The sequence below is a fragment of the Lutjanus erythropterus genome, chromosome 2, assembly GCF_056507025.1.
Source record: "Lutjanus erythropterus isolate fLutEry1 chromosome 2, fLutEry1.hap2, whole genome shotgun sequence".
NCBI lineage: Eukaryota > Metazoa > Chordata > Actinopteri > Lutjaniformes > Lutjanidae > Lutjanus > Lutjanus erythropterus.
Window position 1 is genome coordinate 6,396,501 of NC_139318.1, and position 18,455 is coordinate 6,414,955.

Consider the following 18,455-nt stretch of genomic DNA (forward strand, 5'->3'; position numbering starts at 1 on the left):
ATTTCTGTAATAAACCATAAATTGATGACAATGTGTCATCAGAGATGAAATACTGACTTTACTTGACAGCAACATTACAGCCACGGTGTCCACCATTCTGGACCAGAACAAATGTTTTGTATGCCCATTTCATATTAATTAGAGTTCAAATTAATCCTGAATGTTCACCAAATGAGTTGGTGTCTGTTTATGAGTCATAAGAAATCAATAATAGTCTTGTAGAAGGCGTAGATGTTTATAACTGTTAAATTGAGCAAAATGTTAATGGAGTTTGGCAGGCAGTGAGCCAGGCAGTCACTTAACATATCATCCCAGTGTGTTATTTCAGAGCAGCGGGCTTTTGTCGTCAGGATAACTGGCTTAACTTTACATTGACAGACAATAGACAGTTATTATCAGCTGATCAACCTTCAGTGGAGGGTTTGTTGTCACTTGTTATTGTCAATTTAGGAGGCTGCGTGCTTCATGCAGAGCTCCTGCAGCCTGCCTGTCTGGGGGAGGAGAAGGCAGGGAGAAACAACACGCTTCAACCATAGATTGTATATTAAACAGGATTACAACCTATTTAATAAAAAAAATAAATTAAAAAAATGCATGCAAGCAGAGAAGATAAAACTATTACCTGAAAATGTTGTATTAACAGTTGGAATCATTAAGTGTGTAACTGGTGTTGATGAAGGGGTACTTGAGCACATCTGACAGGGCATTAGGTTTTATCTAATGTGATGTCATTGTTCCAAGGGCCTATTACTTGGAAGCCCAAATAGTTCATATATGTTTGTTTATTGGTTAGGATACCCGTTAGCTCTGCCCTAATGCAAAGGACCGAAATCCTATCCTCCTATTTGTCCGACAGCCCAATATCCCAAAAACCCATTGCTCCAAATGTATGTAACTTAAAAACATGATCTTTTGCAAGATCTAAGAAACTTGCTTTGTTCCCTAAATGTAACCAAACTGTGACATTTCCCAACTTTGATCACATGTTTGTTATTGTTACCATCTGACTATTATTACCATGACAACAAAGGTCAACTGACTATTGTTACCTTGATGATAAAGGTCACCTGACATTTGCACATCAAAGTACACTAAGATAATAAGGGGGGAAAAAAACTCCAGGGAGAATCAGAAAGTGTATTTTCAGAACAAGAGGCCTTCAGAGAGGTGGGCGTTTGTTTTTGCAGGATAACAGGCTTTTGTACAAATGGGACATCGGTTTATTGGAATAATAGAGCATCAGACAATGGGGCCCTTACATCCGACAAAAAGGTTGGAAACTGCTACTCTGTATTTTAGTTTGACATTTTCATCTCTTGAGAACAACAGTGACTTCCTGGACTCGTGTTGTCAGTGCTGGTAACCAGTGGAGACACTGCTCAGTGTGGATGAATATCAGCTGCTGTTTGTCAAGAAATAGTTCCAGCACGTTATCTTCATACGCCATTCTTTTTATGTAAATTTAACACCTAGCTATAACATGTTATTTTGTGAGCTTTAAATGTATTTTTAAATTAGGGCACGGCTGGTTTGCTTTCTGTTTCCAGTCTTAATGCTAAGCTAAGCTAATCGCACCAGGCTCCATCTCCATCTCTGGTTATTGCAGCACAAAAAGGTTAACCTCTCCTTGCCATTTTGGATTACAACTTTTATTGTATAAATGTAAAGGGATAGTCACAGTTGAGACTCTAAGTTATTTGAAATCTGTCACAGAGTCATGGCATGTTGATGAGTGCCTCCCCTTTAGCGTATGGCACAGATTCAGTGAGTTCATCAGTGAGGTAAAAATACACCCCTTCTCCCCTAACTACTGTACAGACTGGCTACTCACTGTCAAGATAGAGATGAGAGGGACAAAAATAACCCAAGGTCTGATCAAAGGCAGCTGTCTCCAACTCTCCCTGTCTGCATTCAAACAGATGTAGTGGGTGTTAACTGCTGCAGCTTTACCTTAAGCTGGACAGTTAATGCTAAAGGGAACCAACTGGCTTAGATAGAACTGGGCAGGGCTGAATGTTTAAATTAGTTATTACTTTAACCTAAACTTGCATTTGATTGGGCCAGGGATCAAGACTTTTTGGGCCTTATTCAGGTTTTTGCGTGACTTCAGCTCAGTAAAGGCTTTTTTTTTTTTTTTTTTGTCAGCTTTGGCCTGTGCAGAGATCAGGCTTTCTGGCATTACTCTAGACCTCCCCAAGCTCTATAGTTAGCATTGTCCAAAGCTGTACTTCCTGAAAGGAGAGTCAGGGAATTTTTGTCCATATTTGTCCCCTGAGAGACCATCTCAACTCCATTTATAATTAACAATAATGAACTCTACATTCTCAGTATCTCTCCCTGCTGCACTTTACATGAACCTTCACCATATGGGAAACATTTTGCCTTTTTATTAAGCTATGTAATGGGCCATAAGAGAAGTATAATGCACCGACTCCCTCTTCATTCTTACTATTATAGACTGTAATTAGGATTATTTTCCATGTTATATACAGTCATTAAGACTTTGTTTTCTTGAGGTATGCAACAAAGATGTATGATTCGCCAGAGGTTACAGTGCAGAATAACAGGACATTTTAGCCACGTTTCCACACAAAGTACCCAGCACTTTTAGTTCCAGGAACTGCTTTTCAAGGAACTAAATGATTCCTTCAGCCCATTTTTGTCTGTGTCCACTGCGGGCTAATTACCTGCAATGTTTAGGCAAATTAGTCCATTGATGCAAGAGAAAGACACACTGCTCATAACTTTGCTCAATATAGCCATGTTTCTGCCCTTTCAGGTACCTAGAAGTGTAGGTATGACAAACTACTTTTAAAGGAACTAAAAGATCCTTCAATACCTAAGAAGTTTAGAGAAATTAGTCAGCTGACATTTGAAAAAGCAACAGATGTTTTTACACATCACTTTGGCACACAATTTTGCTCAATAAAGCTACGTTTTTACCTAGAACTTTTGAGTCCAAGGAACTGTTTTTAAAGGAAATAAAAGGTTCCCTCAGCCCGTTGTTGCTGCCTTTCTATTGGGGTTTATACCGACGTTTAGGCAAATTAGTCAGCTGATGTATTAAAATGCGACATGTTTTTTCATATGTAATTTTTGTGCACCTATATACAACAACAACAACAACGATGTCATTAGTCGTATGCTTTCTTTTTTTTGTCACTCATTGTGTCAAAGCACGATGAAAAAGACAAATTGATTTGTGGCGGCAGCTTTTGAAAGATAGTTGCTTAGATAAAATATTGCTTGTACTCGACCTGATCAGAAATGTCTGGAGATGCAAGTACCACCTCCAAGGGTCCTATACTTTTGGAAACTACTACCCCCCAAATGAGGGACTTTTCAGGGGGTAAAATAATGTTCCCAGAACTTTATTTAGACCTTGACCGAATCCCTCCGAAAGTTCCTGGTTCCTGGGGAAAGTTCCAAGGGTGGAAACATGGTGCTTGATGGCCTTACAGTCATGGAGTATCTATACCCAAACCACAGCAATTAGCTGTGTTATCTCAGCACTTTACGCTGCATGGTTGCCTTGGTTCGATAACATCTTTGGCCCACTTGATACACGCCCTTTGTTTGTGTAATGATGTCATTATGCGGAAATGGATCAGCCCCTCACTGCTCAGTTTTTGGGCCGAGGCAGGGGAATAGGAGCGGGGGAAATCACCCTAAACATCAGCACAGAGATGGGAGCGGCTGTGAGTCAAACATTCCCTATTAGCTTGGTTGTTTGGTTAAAGGATAGCTCTGCAGGGTCGGCTGGCCGAGCAGCTGTTGCTTGTTCTGCATTGTCTGTTAGAGGACTGTTGCATTGATGGTATCACTTTAAGCACTCTTTTTAGGCCTTTGATCAGCAGTTGTAAAGTCAGGATTATCACGCAGCGTGTATGTCTTCCATATGAAGCTGAAGGCTGATGTCTGGGGACAGTTGTACCGAGGTAAAGCTCACATTACTGCAGCCGTACCTCCATAATGGCAGCAGCTATAGTGGTATATCCAGGGGTTTCCCCAGGCTTCATCCTTGCCTCTCAGACTCTATTAATAAAGCCTGTCTGATGCTATCACCACCAGAGTTTGCTCAATCTCTCTTCCATTTTTGCTTCTTACTTGTTGCCCCTTCCTGTTTAAGACCCTCCTCATCTGCGGGGCACCAGTGCTCCCGCTGCCACACGACCCAGTTTCCTCTGGAGGAATTCCCTCCCTCTTCCTGCGAGTGCCCCTCCTCGAAAAGGCTCTGAAGGAAGGCCAGAAGCTAGAGAAGTGTCCAAGAGTGAAGCTGCTGCGGTTTTTAGGCTGCAAATTTAACCCAGGGATGGAGTAACAGAGAGCGGGATGGTGATGGGTCTGGTGTAGGAACTCAGAGGGCAACATGTGGTGTCTGCAGTGCACCTCTGACAGGACTCAGTCCTTACTGGAGCTGGAATCTGACAGCTGGTAAGCCTAATGTTGAGTGTGTGTGTGCAGTGCTGCAAAAGTGTGTAGAAGTCGATACTTTTAATAGTTGCTTGACATGTACTTACTCTCTGATTTGGCTCTGAATTAGTCTCGTGATGCAGGTTATACATTTCACTAATGGTCGCTTTTTTATTCAGGGACTGCTGCCAGGCTCAACTGAGATCAATTGAGAGAGCATTTATTAAAGTCCAACAAAATTGCCTTTGCTCTTTATTGGATGAATTGCTTTTAATGTGGTGGATTTTGTGCCAGAGGAGAGCTGCGGATGAAATTCACAAGGAGCACACTTTGTGTAAATAAGGTGCGCTTCATTTGCGATGCAGCAAAGGTTCGTGCCTCATTGATGAGTCGGTCGTTGATTTTTCCCGCTGCGTGCCAAGCAAGCGAATGCAGCTGAGTCATATTTAACCGTTCTTCATCCAGTGCCCTCTAACTCACATTTAATCAACTTAAAGAGCGTGTAAAGCGATAATAAATGTGTGATCTGAGTTTGTCACACCACAGAAATGTGTTGTTAATCACCCAGCCAAATATGAATGATTAAAAAATTGTTAAATTAGGTCTCAAAATCATTTAAAAATGAGCACTTTTCTCTTCTCTGAAATGCTGGAGGTGTGTCCGCCCCGCTGTCTCAGTGTCAAACACAACTATGAGTGTTGAAAACCACCTGAAAAATGGACGCTATGTCTAACAGCTTTAGTGGACATGTCCAGAAATGTTTGAGCTACCAGAGCCAGAGGACGTGACCGGGTGGCATTTCTTTTTCTTCTGTGTCGGATTGTTGGAACTGAAGTGAGCGAAAGTGAACTGCTGGGCTGATTTGGACCATTAGGGTGGGTGAGGGGAGGCGGTGTCATTCGTGTCGGTTCATGGGAATTATATAGTGTTGGGCGCCCATGGCTCCGGCACGTCACCACGCCATGTGTTTAGAACAAAAACTCCTTTAAATGAATTCTAGGAGTTACTCACTTGTGAAACACACGACAACGTCAGTGTGAATGCAGAGCGAAACAAAGAGAAGCAGCAGAGGCAGGCTGAAGTTCGTGTGAGTGGCAGGTCGGAGTAATTAATTCATCACCGCGGGGTGACACAGTGAGGAGAGGCTCCACTTGAAGAAGCCACTCAGCAGCACAATGAGGGCATCTCCAGAGGAGGCTGTTGACACACGAGCTGTCCTCACATCACCTGCCCACACCCCTCCTCCGTAGCCATCCATCCATACTACAAATACGCCATTAAAATTCAATCAGGTGGCAATTTATGCTCCGTCATGGGATGCTGCTGAACTTTGCAGGTTTTCGAACTGAATAACTTGAGAGTGAAGGTGAGGTGCACACCTTTTAATGTGGGTGCAATCCATATAAAGATTTGCTGATACCAGTGTAAGACCATATCTGGCACCTCTGTCTAATAGCAGCCTCAAAATGTCAGGGAGAGGTGAGGTTTGAAATGTAAAGGGGTACCCCACCAATTTTGCATGTCAAAGCTAATTTACCTGTCACAGGAACTACTCTGCAGCTTATGAGAACAGCCGTATAATATCGTCTGTGGCTCTGTAGGAGCTTTGTCAAGTCTAGAAAATTACTAGCACTCAAGTAATCTCTGCTTTGGCTGGGAGAATGCAGTTTGAATGAATTGGACATTTAGTGGGCATTCTCGCAGTTTCCCTGTGCTTCCATACCTCCCTAGTGACCAGTAATCCTATTGGTGAGCTGAAGTGACCTGCTCCGGTCCTTCAGCTGGCTGAAATTGTGGCACACTGGAATGCCCGGTCAGATTGAGCGAGTGCGAGGGCAAACGTGATGCCAGGTTTATGCTTCACACGTTTGATATTTCACTGTTGGATTTTTCACAGTGAGATTTTCACTGCAACACCAGACGGATGCATCTTGCGTGATCCTGTCATGCCGTGTCCTGCTTTAATTCTGTACCCCACAGCAACCGTCTCACCTCGTTGATTCAAAGCAACTTCTACTAGCATCAGAAACTTAGGAGAAAACACAAGCAGCCAATGCTGACCAATCATGTGCAGTCATTTCAGTGGCTACACACATGCTCCCTTTAATATGCTCTATAGCTTAAAGCCATAATTATACTTTATTTCTAACCACACATTTGCATTTATGTAGCAAAGCATTAACTTTTGATGGCAGTTATGATGCACCTGCAAACATGTAGTTACAATTTACAATGTCGTTTAGCAGAGGCTTTTCTCCAAGGTTAAAAAAAAGTAATATCTCCAGCCTGAGAATGCGTAGAGCACATTGAGAGACCAAGAGAGACACTGAGAGCAAGTGTCAGTGCACGGCAGGGAGCACAGACAGGTACAAATTAGTCAGACAGGTTATTATTGTACACTTAAGTGATTAATAGCAAATATTTATTCAGTTCAAAATAGACTTTTGTTTGCTCAAATTAAATTATTCTTTGTGTGATAATATTATCTCTTCCAAGAATAGCTTTTGTGTGAGGCAAATGCCCTACATTTTTTCCTGTCTTTCAAATGTCCTGTCATCACACTGTAAGGATTGAGACACACTGCAGTCACTTCAGATTAATGTTAGAAGATAAAGTGATGATTATATGTGAACATCTTGCTCTAATGGTATGGTTTGTTTCAGTGAGTAGGGAATTGCTTGTTGCTTATTTTTGTTAGGTCACATGTCATTGTCTTGAAATCCTGAAAAAGTGAAGCTACATTGAAAACAAGTGGAATTTGTTTCAAAAACTGAGATATAAAGCTTCTGTACCTGAGATCAAAAGTTTTAATTGTGTTATAACAGAAGTCAGTCACTCAGTATACAAACTGTGAAAACTTGGTAAGCTGGGAGTAGAGTTTTGTCCGTCCAGTCATGTGTACGAACTTAGACCAGTTTGGTTTTATGCAAACTGAATCAGTGTTTGCCATCATATGACGTCCTTTCAAGAAAAAGAGACAGGAAATAGCTCTCAGACATGTCAACACTACACTTCCTGTATCTGTTTCAAATTAAAAGCTGTCAGTGGGCAGAAACTATGCATTCCATAACATGTACTTTTTTAAAAAAAACTTTAAGTATGTACTGCAGCTGCAGTACATACATGCAAAGTATGTATTGCTGCATGCAGTATGCATAAAACTGGGACATACTACTTCCTCATAACATTGCTCCTTGAACTTTGACCCTCTCGCCCACACAAAGGACTGTAGGTCAGAAAAGCATGCTGAGTTGCATACTGCAACATGAGACCGGATGCTCCAGGACATCCTGGTATTTTTAGCATACTGCATTTGACATCCTTTGTATTGAGACATACTATACCTTTTACCGGCATACTAAATACCGTGCAGTATGGCTATTAAAATGCACAGAAACTGTTCATTTCTTAACAAGGCTTTTATTGTGAAATATCTGCAGGAACGTATCATGGAAAACTCAACAGCTTCCCATACAGCACTTACAGTGGACCTACTGTTAATAAACGAAAAGCAAGAAATAATTAATTTTTTTAATTTAATCTATTATTTTGCTGTTAAACTTAAGAACAGTCACTTGCAACACCTAGTGGTAAAGTTTGGTAATAGCTGTCCAGTGTTTGGCTTAATATCAGACCAGTTTGAACATTTTTAAATCAGCCCAACCTGAAACAGAAGCCTTTGTAGTATACTCTTGTGGTACTCTGTCAAGTCAAAATGTAACAAACCCATTTTCTTCTTATATTATGATGACATTTCATTATGTTAAAGGGGGCAAACAGATTTTCTATCCATGCAAGGATGACTCCCAGTTTGTTCAGAATGAGGTTCCCTCCGTCTTGACATATTCTAAGAACTCTGGCCTCTCACTCCTCCTCCTCTGCTCTTTTTATCCAGTGCGCCTCTGCTTTAAAATGGGATTTTTTTGGGGGGGAGGATATTAATTTTAATGAGGCTGAATGAATGCTTGGCACAGAATGTTGAAGTCTCTCAGTTAGTTGACGGGTTTGACCAAAGTCTTCCTTCTTTCTCTCTCTTGCCCCCCCAGTCTAAGGAAATTGGATCAGTAACGCTTTGACTGCTGGGGTGACTCAACCTCTGTGCCGCTGGATGAAGAGCGGCTTCATACATATTGAAATTTAAAGGCTCTTTTATATTTTGCAAGGAATGGTTGTCCTCAACCAACCTCCTCTGTTTTAGTAAAGCTGTTTGTCTGAGCTGTTGTTTGAGCTTTTAAATGCATCACGCAGTTCTTTATTGTGCAACTGAGAGCTGAACATCTTGTTCAGTAACTTTATGCAACAGAACCAGCTAAGTGAAGACATAAACATGCCTCAAGTGCTATCATGCTTTCAGTCTTCCCAGAGTTCCTAGAGGCGTCTGCCTACTCTTGCTCCGAGCTGAGTGCCACATTTCAAGCATGCTAAGCCTCTCTTCAATCTAAACAAATGGATATTTCCAATTAGACATCCTCTGCTGGAGCAGACATATTACAGCCCACCCTTCAGTCTAATTAAAGGACTCTCTCTGTCTGATTAGATTTGTTCCTTTTAGAATTAAAAATGCGTTGAGGATGCATGGGGAGGAGAATGAAGACGCAGAGAGGGTTTTTGTAATGAGCATCGAGTGTCCGGCTCGGAGAGAGAAGACATTTTCTCTAATGAGAGATGTTATCCCATGACAGAGGACTCTCAGACTACCTCAATGTGACTTGGCTGAGAGGCAACAAATCCTCCATAAATAACAAAATAGGTTGTTTGTCATGGATGGGCAAAATAATCATATGAAGCTAGTTTGTCAGTACTTTCCATATCTCTTAGAAATGATCTTCTGCCACCACTATGATAAATTTATTGTTACTTTTGAGCACTTTATAGGCCAAGTGGTATCAGGATGTGTTTGGCACATAGATATATTATAAGGAACTAGATAGTGAATGCAAAACTGGTGCCCATTCAGTATGAGCTAAAAAAGTTTCCTAGCTTCTGGGTTTTCTTCCTGGTTATACGGCCCACTGAATATGCACAGAAGTGTTTCCCCGCTTGCCCCCGCCCACGACGTCCCCCCTGGCCCATAGAGATGGTGATTTACAGATATAAAACCTCTATGGATCAAAAATTCATGATAGAAAGATTCATAACTTTGACCTTGTTTTGCAGGTCAAGGCTTTTAAATTGGTGGCAAGGCAGAGTGGCAGTGCCCTGTCTAGTCCTACCTCAATTGATCTGGACTTTCTGAGTATGCAGTTTGATCTGGATCAAAATTACAGGGGTAAAACCTCCCCCAGACCATGGTCCAGACCCAAAAGGCGGATTTTGGTCGGTCGAGAAGAGGTGGTCTTGGTCTGGATCAAAGTGAACCACGGTTGGATTTGTTTTTGGTGTGAATCATCAAAACAAAATGAGCCACGGGAGCATATGGGGACAGGAGGAGACCAGATGTTTAATTGACATCTGGTGTGACAACTTTATCAAGAGTCAGCTGGAAAAATTCGGACACTTTTCATTTGCTGTTAATAATAATAATGATGATGATGTTATGGTGACAATGATGTGAATCTGTTTATTAATTTCTCTCTATGAATATGGCCACTGACACCAGGCTACCTGCTGAATTGTAAACACGCCAACATCAGATACACGCCTGTCTACAAACCAATCGGTGTCACATATAGGGAGAAGCAGCCCAGGTATGATGTTTTAACTTATTTATTTCACTCAGGGAATTGCAGAGTGAAACCAAAAGTAATGAAATGTGAAAAAAAAACTGCCTCAAAAAAGGGACTTTTGTCCAGACTTCTAGGTGTGAAAGTCTTTGATTTGGCCTGCTAGTGGCTAGCTTAGCTATCTCCGAAAGTCAAAAATCTGCAGACTAAAACCTCTGAAGTTCACTAATTAAAACTTTATAGCTTGTCTTTTTCATTTGTGCACAAAGAAACTTGGGAGACAGTAAAAAAAACAACCAGTTCAGGAGTTTTGCCCAGTAGACCAGAGTTAGAGTGCCGTGTGGAACAAAAGGTAAACATGGAATTAAATTTTTGAGTATTTCAAAATTTTGTTGTGGAGGTACTGTTCATCACTTGAGTGACGTCTCTTCCATTACATGTCATACACAACATAGTCATTTTAACCCAAACCACAATCTTTTCCTAAACCTAACCTAACCAAACTGGGACCATTTCACAATGTAAACCATGTGTGCAATGTCATGTGAGGTATGTCATGTGACCTGCGTCATGTAGTTAAGGTTTGGTGCTGCCTGTACTCTCCACCGGTAATTTTGTGAGTAATCGAAAATGGATCTATTATGGTGTTTGCGTATGAGAATGTGTTGGATAGGGAATACCGTCTGCAAATTTGTGGAACGCATCTTCCAAGTGGACTCCTATGTGTTTGTGTTGTCCACAGCTGTTTGTGTGTGTGTCTGTTTGAGTACATTCAGACTGTAAGGCATTTGAACAAAGGAAAAAGCTGTTGTTTTTCTTGTACGGTCAGCCTCCTGAAAGGGCAGACAGTGGTGCAGGCTGACAGTAGCTATCACGCAGTTTCCAACCTTTTTGTCAAGTGCTGCTTAAAATGAAGTGCCTGCCAGCAAGCCCTCATCACGGTTCAGAATATGTGCAAAAGTTATGAGGAGTTCAAAAAGATTTTCCAGCTCTAAATTTTGTTTCATTTGAATAACTATTATTAAGTCAGTTTTATTTATAAACCCCCAAATCCCAAATTTGCCTCGGAGGACTTTATAATCTCTACAACATATGAAACCCTCTCTCCTTGTGTACTGCTAGAAAAAAGGACTTTTTAAAATGTCAGAGAAATGTAAATCTGAAAAGCAGAGCAACATTTTTCTTTCCTTTTTATTTCCTGTCCCCTTGAAGGGGTCTTGATCCCAGCACTGGTTTAGATTAAACCAGCACGGTCCTCCTCATTAACCAGAAAATGTCAAATAAAATGTGGCAAATTCTGTTTTCTGTAGAAATCCACTGTGCATGAGTGATACAGACAGAATGAATAGAAGCATTTTTAAATGGCACCCTCTGGTATTCTGTTTGCGCAGGCTAATGACAGGCATCATTCATTACCACTCATTTCACCTTGCGTGTGCTACATGTTTACTGCTCTGAGCTCCCCCTGGACATCAAATCTCTTTCCTGTAACAGCTTTTGTTTTAGCCTTTATTATCAAACCTTGACACATTCTTCCACAGAGATCGAGGGATTTGACAAGGTTATGCAGTGATGGATGCCTCTACATAGATGGGCGTCCTTGTTCTGAGCCTTACCACTTCATCCATCAGCTGACAACAAACAAAATGAAATTATATTGATCCCATTTTGCTAAGAAAATGGTTGCTTTAAGATAGAGAAGCTCACAGTTCAACCATATATTGTAAGATTGGCAGGGTGAAGTTCAGGAAATCATTTTTAAAGTCTGGCCCCGTAACTACATAATGGTGTCATCTGGCTTTGTTTGATGAATTGGAAACATTTTTCTCTCTCAGACTGATTGACTGTGCTGTTAATACAAGGTCATACAATACACAGGCAATAAGTCTGTTTCCTGTAACACAAATGTATTGTTTTCTGCTTTCTGATAGCAGCATTGTAAGCTACTGCAACTATTGAATGAGGGAAGTGGAGTGTGTTTTACATACACTCACTCACTATACAAACCACCTGCCAGTCACCAAAGTGCGAAAGTGCAACACAAAGTGTCCACTTGTTGCTATAAGTTGATTGAACACAGTTGTTTCCAGAAGCAGGACCAAGTCGTTTAATTGCAAGTCGCAAGTAAGTCTCATGTCCTAATCCTAAACTTTGAGTTTTCAGCCCAAAATACAGGCCTGGTTTCAGAGCACAGTGACTCGGAGTGCATCTGAAATTAGCTGGAGTGCACTAGTATGTACAGGGAGGGCAGCAACAGCTTAGAAAAACAGTGTGGGTGTTACGGTCTGACTGTGGCCCCTGGTGAACAGATATGCTGGAACACAACTGGAAAAAAGTTGCAGACAGCAGAAGGTCAATACAGAGTGTTGTTCCCTTTTTTGCAACAGTTTGCTTTATGAGTCAGAATGCCACCAATGATGGTAATAAATCTGCAGCTTCTGAGAAGTACACACAGAAGTTACGCACAACCGATCAATGTATTTACTTCCATTAAGTCACCTGAAAACAACATCAGATCTCTACACACACACACTACGCTGGTCGATTACAATATTCTGCTTTTTTATGAAGGAGATGTCAGGTTACCAGACTCATCAGAACCACTTTTCAAACTTGTTTTTAGCAAAAGTAACTCATGTTTTATCTAGGGAGAACATGTGTATAAGTTCAGTCTCAAACAAATGTTCTGCTCCAGGCATCTGATTGTTTCATTTGAATAACTGTTAGAGGCCTGATGAGTTAAAACTATCTTGTACTTCATAAGTCAGTCAAGTGTAGCCCAAAATCACAAATTTATCATAGAAGACTCTCTACAACATATGAAACTCTCTGTTATTTTGCTGTATTTTATACAGAATATATACAGAATAACATTTTTCTTCTCGGAGGGGTCTTTAGCCACAGAGCTGATCTAGATTATGCAAACAAGGACCTCCTCATTCACCAAAAAATGTTAAATGAAATGTGTCATTTGTATTTGTAGGTATGTGCATTACTTTCATTACATCACCTGAAGACAACATCAGGATGCTACAGTATAACTGTACAAACCTCTACACACACTATTATAACCAACTAGTCGGTTATAATATATAATTCTGATTATCATCATCATCATCATAACTGCTTTTTCGACTTTGTTTTTTTTACACAAGTACCTCATGTTTTATCCTTGAAACTCAAACACTGTTGTGCAACAGGTGAGATACATTAGAATTATCACTAACAGTGTTAGCCTCGACTCACCGTTCTTTGTGCAACTTCAAATGTCAAATGAAGCTGGAAGTTGTCGCGTTTCATTCTGTAATTTTGCATACTGTGATTTGTTTTCATTGACCACTACAAACAAAATTATCTTTGCCGTATTTTTTTCCAACTGTCCCTCAGTAACGTAACATTCATGGTTCTCTGCTGCAACTTGATTGGATGCTGTCACATGGTTTGAAGTGGATCTGAGTAATTAAGGGTTGACTTGCTGAGAATGAGCAAAATTAACACAAATTGATTCAGGAAATGAAGGGAGATGAATTGATCTGTGGATACACACTTTTTAAGTAACAGACTTTTTCATCTTTGGGCTTGACGGAAGGTATCAAGTATTTTCAAGTCAAAAGGCTCAGGTCCAAATGAAGTCCCAAGTCGTTGGCGTTGAAGTACGAGGAAACTCGACAGTCTTTTTTGACGTTGTAGAGTCTTAAGCCATTAAATTAGTGACACAAGTGAAAGTGATGTGGCTCTGGTTCAGCCCTTCTCATGTTAGCAGAGTGTGTGTCTAGTAGCATGAGTGCAGTGATTCTGCTATAATCTCTTTGATTGCGTGTCTTGAGTGGACGATATGTATTCACTTTGATGCCTTCCACATTCTCGCATCAGCAGTCCCTCTTTGCTGAGCTGGCCTCTCATGCATTTAATTAAAATGTATAAAATGCATTCTTACACTGGCATCCAGTTCTGCCTCTGTATGAAGAAAAAGGCAGAACCTCTCCCTCTGTGGAGAGGCACAGCTTGTTATTTCACACATTTAAAAAGAACTCCGATTAGGTTGCAGTTTTGTCTTCCAGTACAAACGGCTTTGATTTCTCAAAGTAGTAGTTACTGAGCTGTGTTCATTGTTCAAGCTCCAAAGCACGGTGCGTTTAGCCCTCTCAGGTGAGCACAACAGCCTGAAGAGGTGTGGAGGAAGTGAGCAGATCTGTGCTTGACATTTAGCTGCTGGCAGGACCAGTCATTGCTCAGTGCCGTCGGGGGTTTATCCAATCATCTGTCCAGGTCGGTGCTACAGTGAGCAGACAAAGATCCTTATTGATCTTAATATTAAAGGCACAGCATCACACGCTTTAATCACTCCTGACATTGTGTCGCTTTGTTTTTTACTGAAAGATTGAGCTGCTGATAATGTCATGGTGATTTCAGCGTTTGTTGTGCTTTATGTTGGTTCTTTGGTATTCATAATTAATTCACAGGCATTTAATTTCTTCTAATCAAGATAGAGTGGCACAGTCTCATTGTTGATTAAAGGGACAGTTCACCCCAAAATCAAAAATACATATTTTTCTGCTTGTGTTTGGGCTGTTTATTAATCTAGATAGTTTTAGTGTGAGCTGCAGACAGATATATCAGCCAGAGAGATATCTGTATTTTCTTTGATATAATGGGACTAAATGGCTCTTGGCTAGTGGTGCTCAAAACACAAAAAGTGAGCAGTTTCATGTAGGAACTATTTTCTTTCTGCAGTAGAATCTGCTGGAACTACTTTCTTTCTAATAGAAAGAAACTGCCATTTAGTCCCATTTTATTGGAGAGAAGGCTGACATCTCTATGGCTGATATTTCCAAAACTTTGCAACTCACATTAAAAAAATCTAAACAGATGAATAGTACTATAGGCCAGAGGAAGATATGTATTTTTGATTTTGTGGTGAACTGTTCCTTTAATATCAAAGGCGCTGCTTTACACACAATCACTCCTGACATTGTGTTGCTTTGTTCTTCACTGAAAGACTGAGCTGCTGATAATATCCTGGGAATTTCAGTGTTTGTTGTGCTTTATGTTGGCTCTTCGGTTTTCATAATTAATTCATAGGCTTTTAATTTCTTCTAATCAAGATAGAGTGGTGCAGTCTTGTTGTTGCTTCAGACATCTTTTCTGCATTGTGAAGGGAATAGGAGACCGGCAGCACTCAGACTGCTGCTATAAATTCTCTCCCTCATATTTATACCCTGCCAGCAGTATCAAAGTTCACTCTTTCTATCAGTCACGTGCCTCTCGCTGAAACACAAAGCAGTGCATGCCCTCAGGAAAATGACTCAGCAAACTAACCCAGTGCACTCTGCATGTGTGTTGCAGTGTGGAAGGTGATGTTCCGGGCGGCGAGGTGGGCGCCTCTGTGGACCCCAGCAGCGGCTACAGTTGCGTCCCAGTGACCCGCAGTGGCGGGCTCGGTCCCGACCACCTGGACAGCCAGCTCTACGGACACATCTTCCTGCCCGGCCACCAGCGGCCCCGCCGGCCCAAGCTCCAGCACTCGCAGTCAATCCTCCGCAAGCAGGCAGAGGAGGAGGCCATCAAGCGCTCCCGCTCGCTGTCAGAGAGCTATGAGCTCTCATCAGACCTACAGGACAAGCAGGTGAGGAGGGAGGACACAAAGACAAGGACAACTGTACTCCATTGTAAATCCCTAATATAGGGATGAACGATGTTGCCCAAAATTTTATCTTGGAATTCATTTTTATGTGTTTAAAATCATTAAAGCTATACTAATCAATATTACCACATTACCAATGGAACAAATAAATGTTAGTGCTTTTTTCAGGCTTGGAGAGTAACATTTAATGGAACAGATAAAAAGGACATAATCAGATTACAAATACATTTAGTAAAATGGGGATTAATAGCAGGATTACAATTTTAAAATACATTTTGCATGAAGAACAATACACCATCTTGTCTTGCTTGTCTTTAGGTCAATCAATCAATCAATCAATTTTGAATTTTAGATTGAGGTTAAGTAAAAAATAACAGAAAGTAATCAGGTTACATTACTTTAATATTTTGATACTTGGATTAGACAAAAAAATCTTTACCAGTAATCATTAACTCTATTGGAATACATTTTTAAAGTAACCCTCTAGAGCTGCAACAATTAATAGAGTAATCAATTATTACTTATCATACTATTTGTATTGATGAATCAGTCCAGCCATGTCAAAATATATCACTTTTGCCTCTGAAGCACCCACTCAGTATTTCATATTCTACTATACAATACAAATGTGAGTCCTCATGTATAAATAGTTCCATACAAGTGTGCATGAAATAGTCATTGTGTTTCCTATTTCCAAAGAAATTACTGGTTTAATGTCTTGGTTTGAGGAGTTTTTCTGTTTTGTTGAGTGCACATCCCTCTTAAATGGAGTGGACACATATTTATGATCACATCAGTTGCTTTGATAAATGTGTCTACAACCTGCTTAGCCAGCCACAAATAAATCCTGTGCGAGGTGAACTGGACTGAAACAAATCAGACCCATATTGAGTTTCATCAGTGTAATAGGACTGACCTACACAAGTTTTTTCTTGCCCAGTTATACATTGCTGCAAAGTAGAGGTCCTCACAGGTCTAATATTTGGGGCCAGATCCAAAAAGGACCCATAAACATTTGGACCTGATCCATATATACCTAAGGATATTAAGATCAATCCAAAATGTGGTCAAGCCAAACAGACCCAAAAAGAGGGAGATACTGCAAACAACACCCTTCTGAATTTTTTTATTAGAACTACATGATAATGAACCCCCAGTGTAATAAACTGCAAGGATGTTTATTACATTTTCATCTGATTTATAGATATTATATCATCTGAAGTTTATTATATGACCTTTTACTCCAAGCTGTTGTCTGGCTGGCTGAAGCTTCTCACAGTGGTCAAATAAAAGTCATATAACAGTCTGGTTTGGCCTCGTGGCCGTCTCAGCTCTCTGTGTGGGAAGGACACTGTCCCTCTTGTCCAGCAGTGTTGTAGCCTGCTGGAGTGACACTCACTGTCATGGACCACGCTCCTGGTGGCAAGTTTGAGTCCGCTGGCCTTCACATCATGGTGGGAAACATGATTAGTGTCATTCTACTCCATGAATCCGTCGATGGAAAACTGGGTCAGTGTGTAAAAGGCATAAAGCTGAGGGGGGTCCTCTAAAACAGCCCTGGACACGGTCCTAATTATAGACACATCGCTATTTGCAATACAATGTTATGTGATGTTGCAATATCAGATTTTCCTTACACGATAATCACAACCAAAAGAATGAATAAAAATGATAATATTGCGATAATTATAGAAATATTTCAAATTCATCTTTAACTTTGTTTATTGTGTGTCTTGTCTCTTTTTTGGCAAATGAATTACACTTAATAAAAGTGTAGGGAGGCAAGAGAGTGTTTGTAACTATAGCTGCACAAAAGCACACAAAAAATAAGTATTACATTATTTACACATTATTATCACGTGTATTATTAACATGGTATCAATTACTCATTCTTGAGAAATGGGTCAAAACTGTATTTTGCATGGGTTTTGAGTTTTATTCTTTAATTATGGTGGAAAATATATTTTAAAAGATCAAACTCTTGGCTATCAAACATTGTAACAGGCTAACCTCCTCGTTATTCAATTTTTTTAATTAAATGTAGACGTCAGATGGAAAACATGACATGTTTACGTCTTCCCAGATTTGACAAAATGTTCAATTTTTTTCATTTCAGCATAGTCATAGTGAGCAGCCATTTTATTTTTAAAGTGTCCCAGAGTTCTCTTAATGTTTATCAAAATACACATTTTAAACCATAATTCTCATTTGGCTTTGATTTAGAAGGGCTACAGAGTTGACATGTTATGATTGTGACACATCTGATAGAAATATTATTGAATAAATTTGTCAAAAGATATAAAGTTGACCAGTTTTTGAGCAGTATTCCTGCCTTTTTTAAACCAGGAATTGAGATGGAGGTTCTGAAGGTATAGCTAAACCTTTTTATGCCTAATTAAATTATGTTTATGTAAAAATCTTATGGATTTGACGGAAATCTGGAACTTTAGGGCAGTAGGTGTCTATCAGTAGGTGTTTTTGAGCACAGAGTAAGTTTAGAAATAAAAAAAATAAAAGCAGACCAAAACATTTTATACATTACATTTATTTTATATAAAACCTTAAAGAATAAACTGTGAAAAAATATGGAATTCGAGTTTTTTAGTATCACAAGTATCACAGTTAGTGTCAATACTGGTATACTACAGCACCCTTAACATGCAATATATACGTAGCTGTTTCCTTCAAAGTATGGTTAAGTTCATCCCTCTTTTAAAGGTACTATGTGAAGCAAC

At 40.1% G+C, this 18,455-nt stretch overlaps 1 protein-coding gene across 7 annotated transcripts in view; it reads left to right on the forward strand.

Moving 5' to 3' along the window:
* Positions 1-18,455, forward strand: part of iqsec1b (IQ motif and Sec7 domain ArfGEF 1b) — a 332,046-nt gene that overhangs the window by 287,926 nt on the left and 25,665 nt on the right. For 6 of the 7 annotated variants that reach the window (XM_084726876.1, XM_084726885.1, XM_084726895.1 and 3 more), the window contains one exon: positions 15,423-15,702. In XM_084726876.1, the coding sequence (XP_084583002.1) occupies positions 15,423-15,702 (280 nt within the window). Of the gene's footprint in view, positions 1-4,131; positions 4,435-15,422; positions 15,703-18,455 lie in introns of those variants that run through there. The other variant, XM_084726919.1, reaches the window with a different exon arrangement.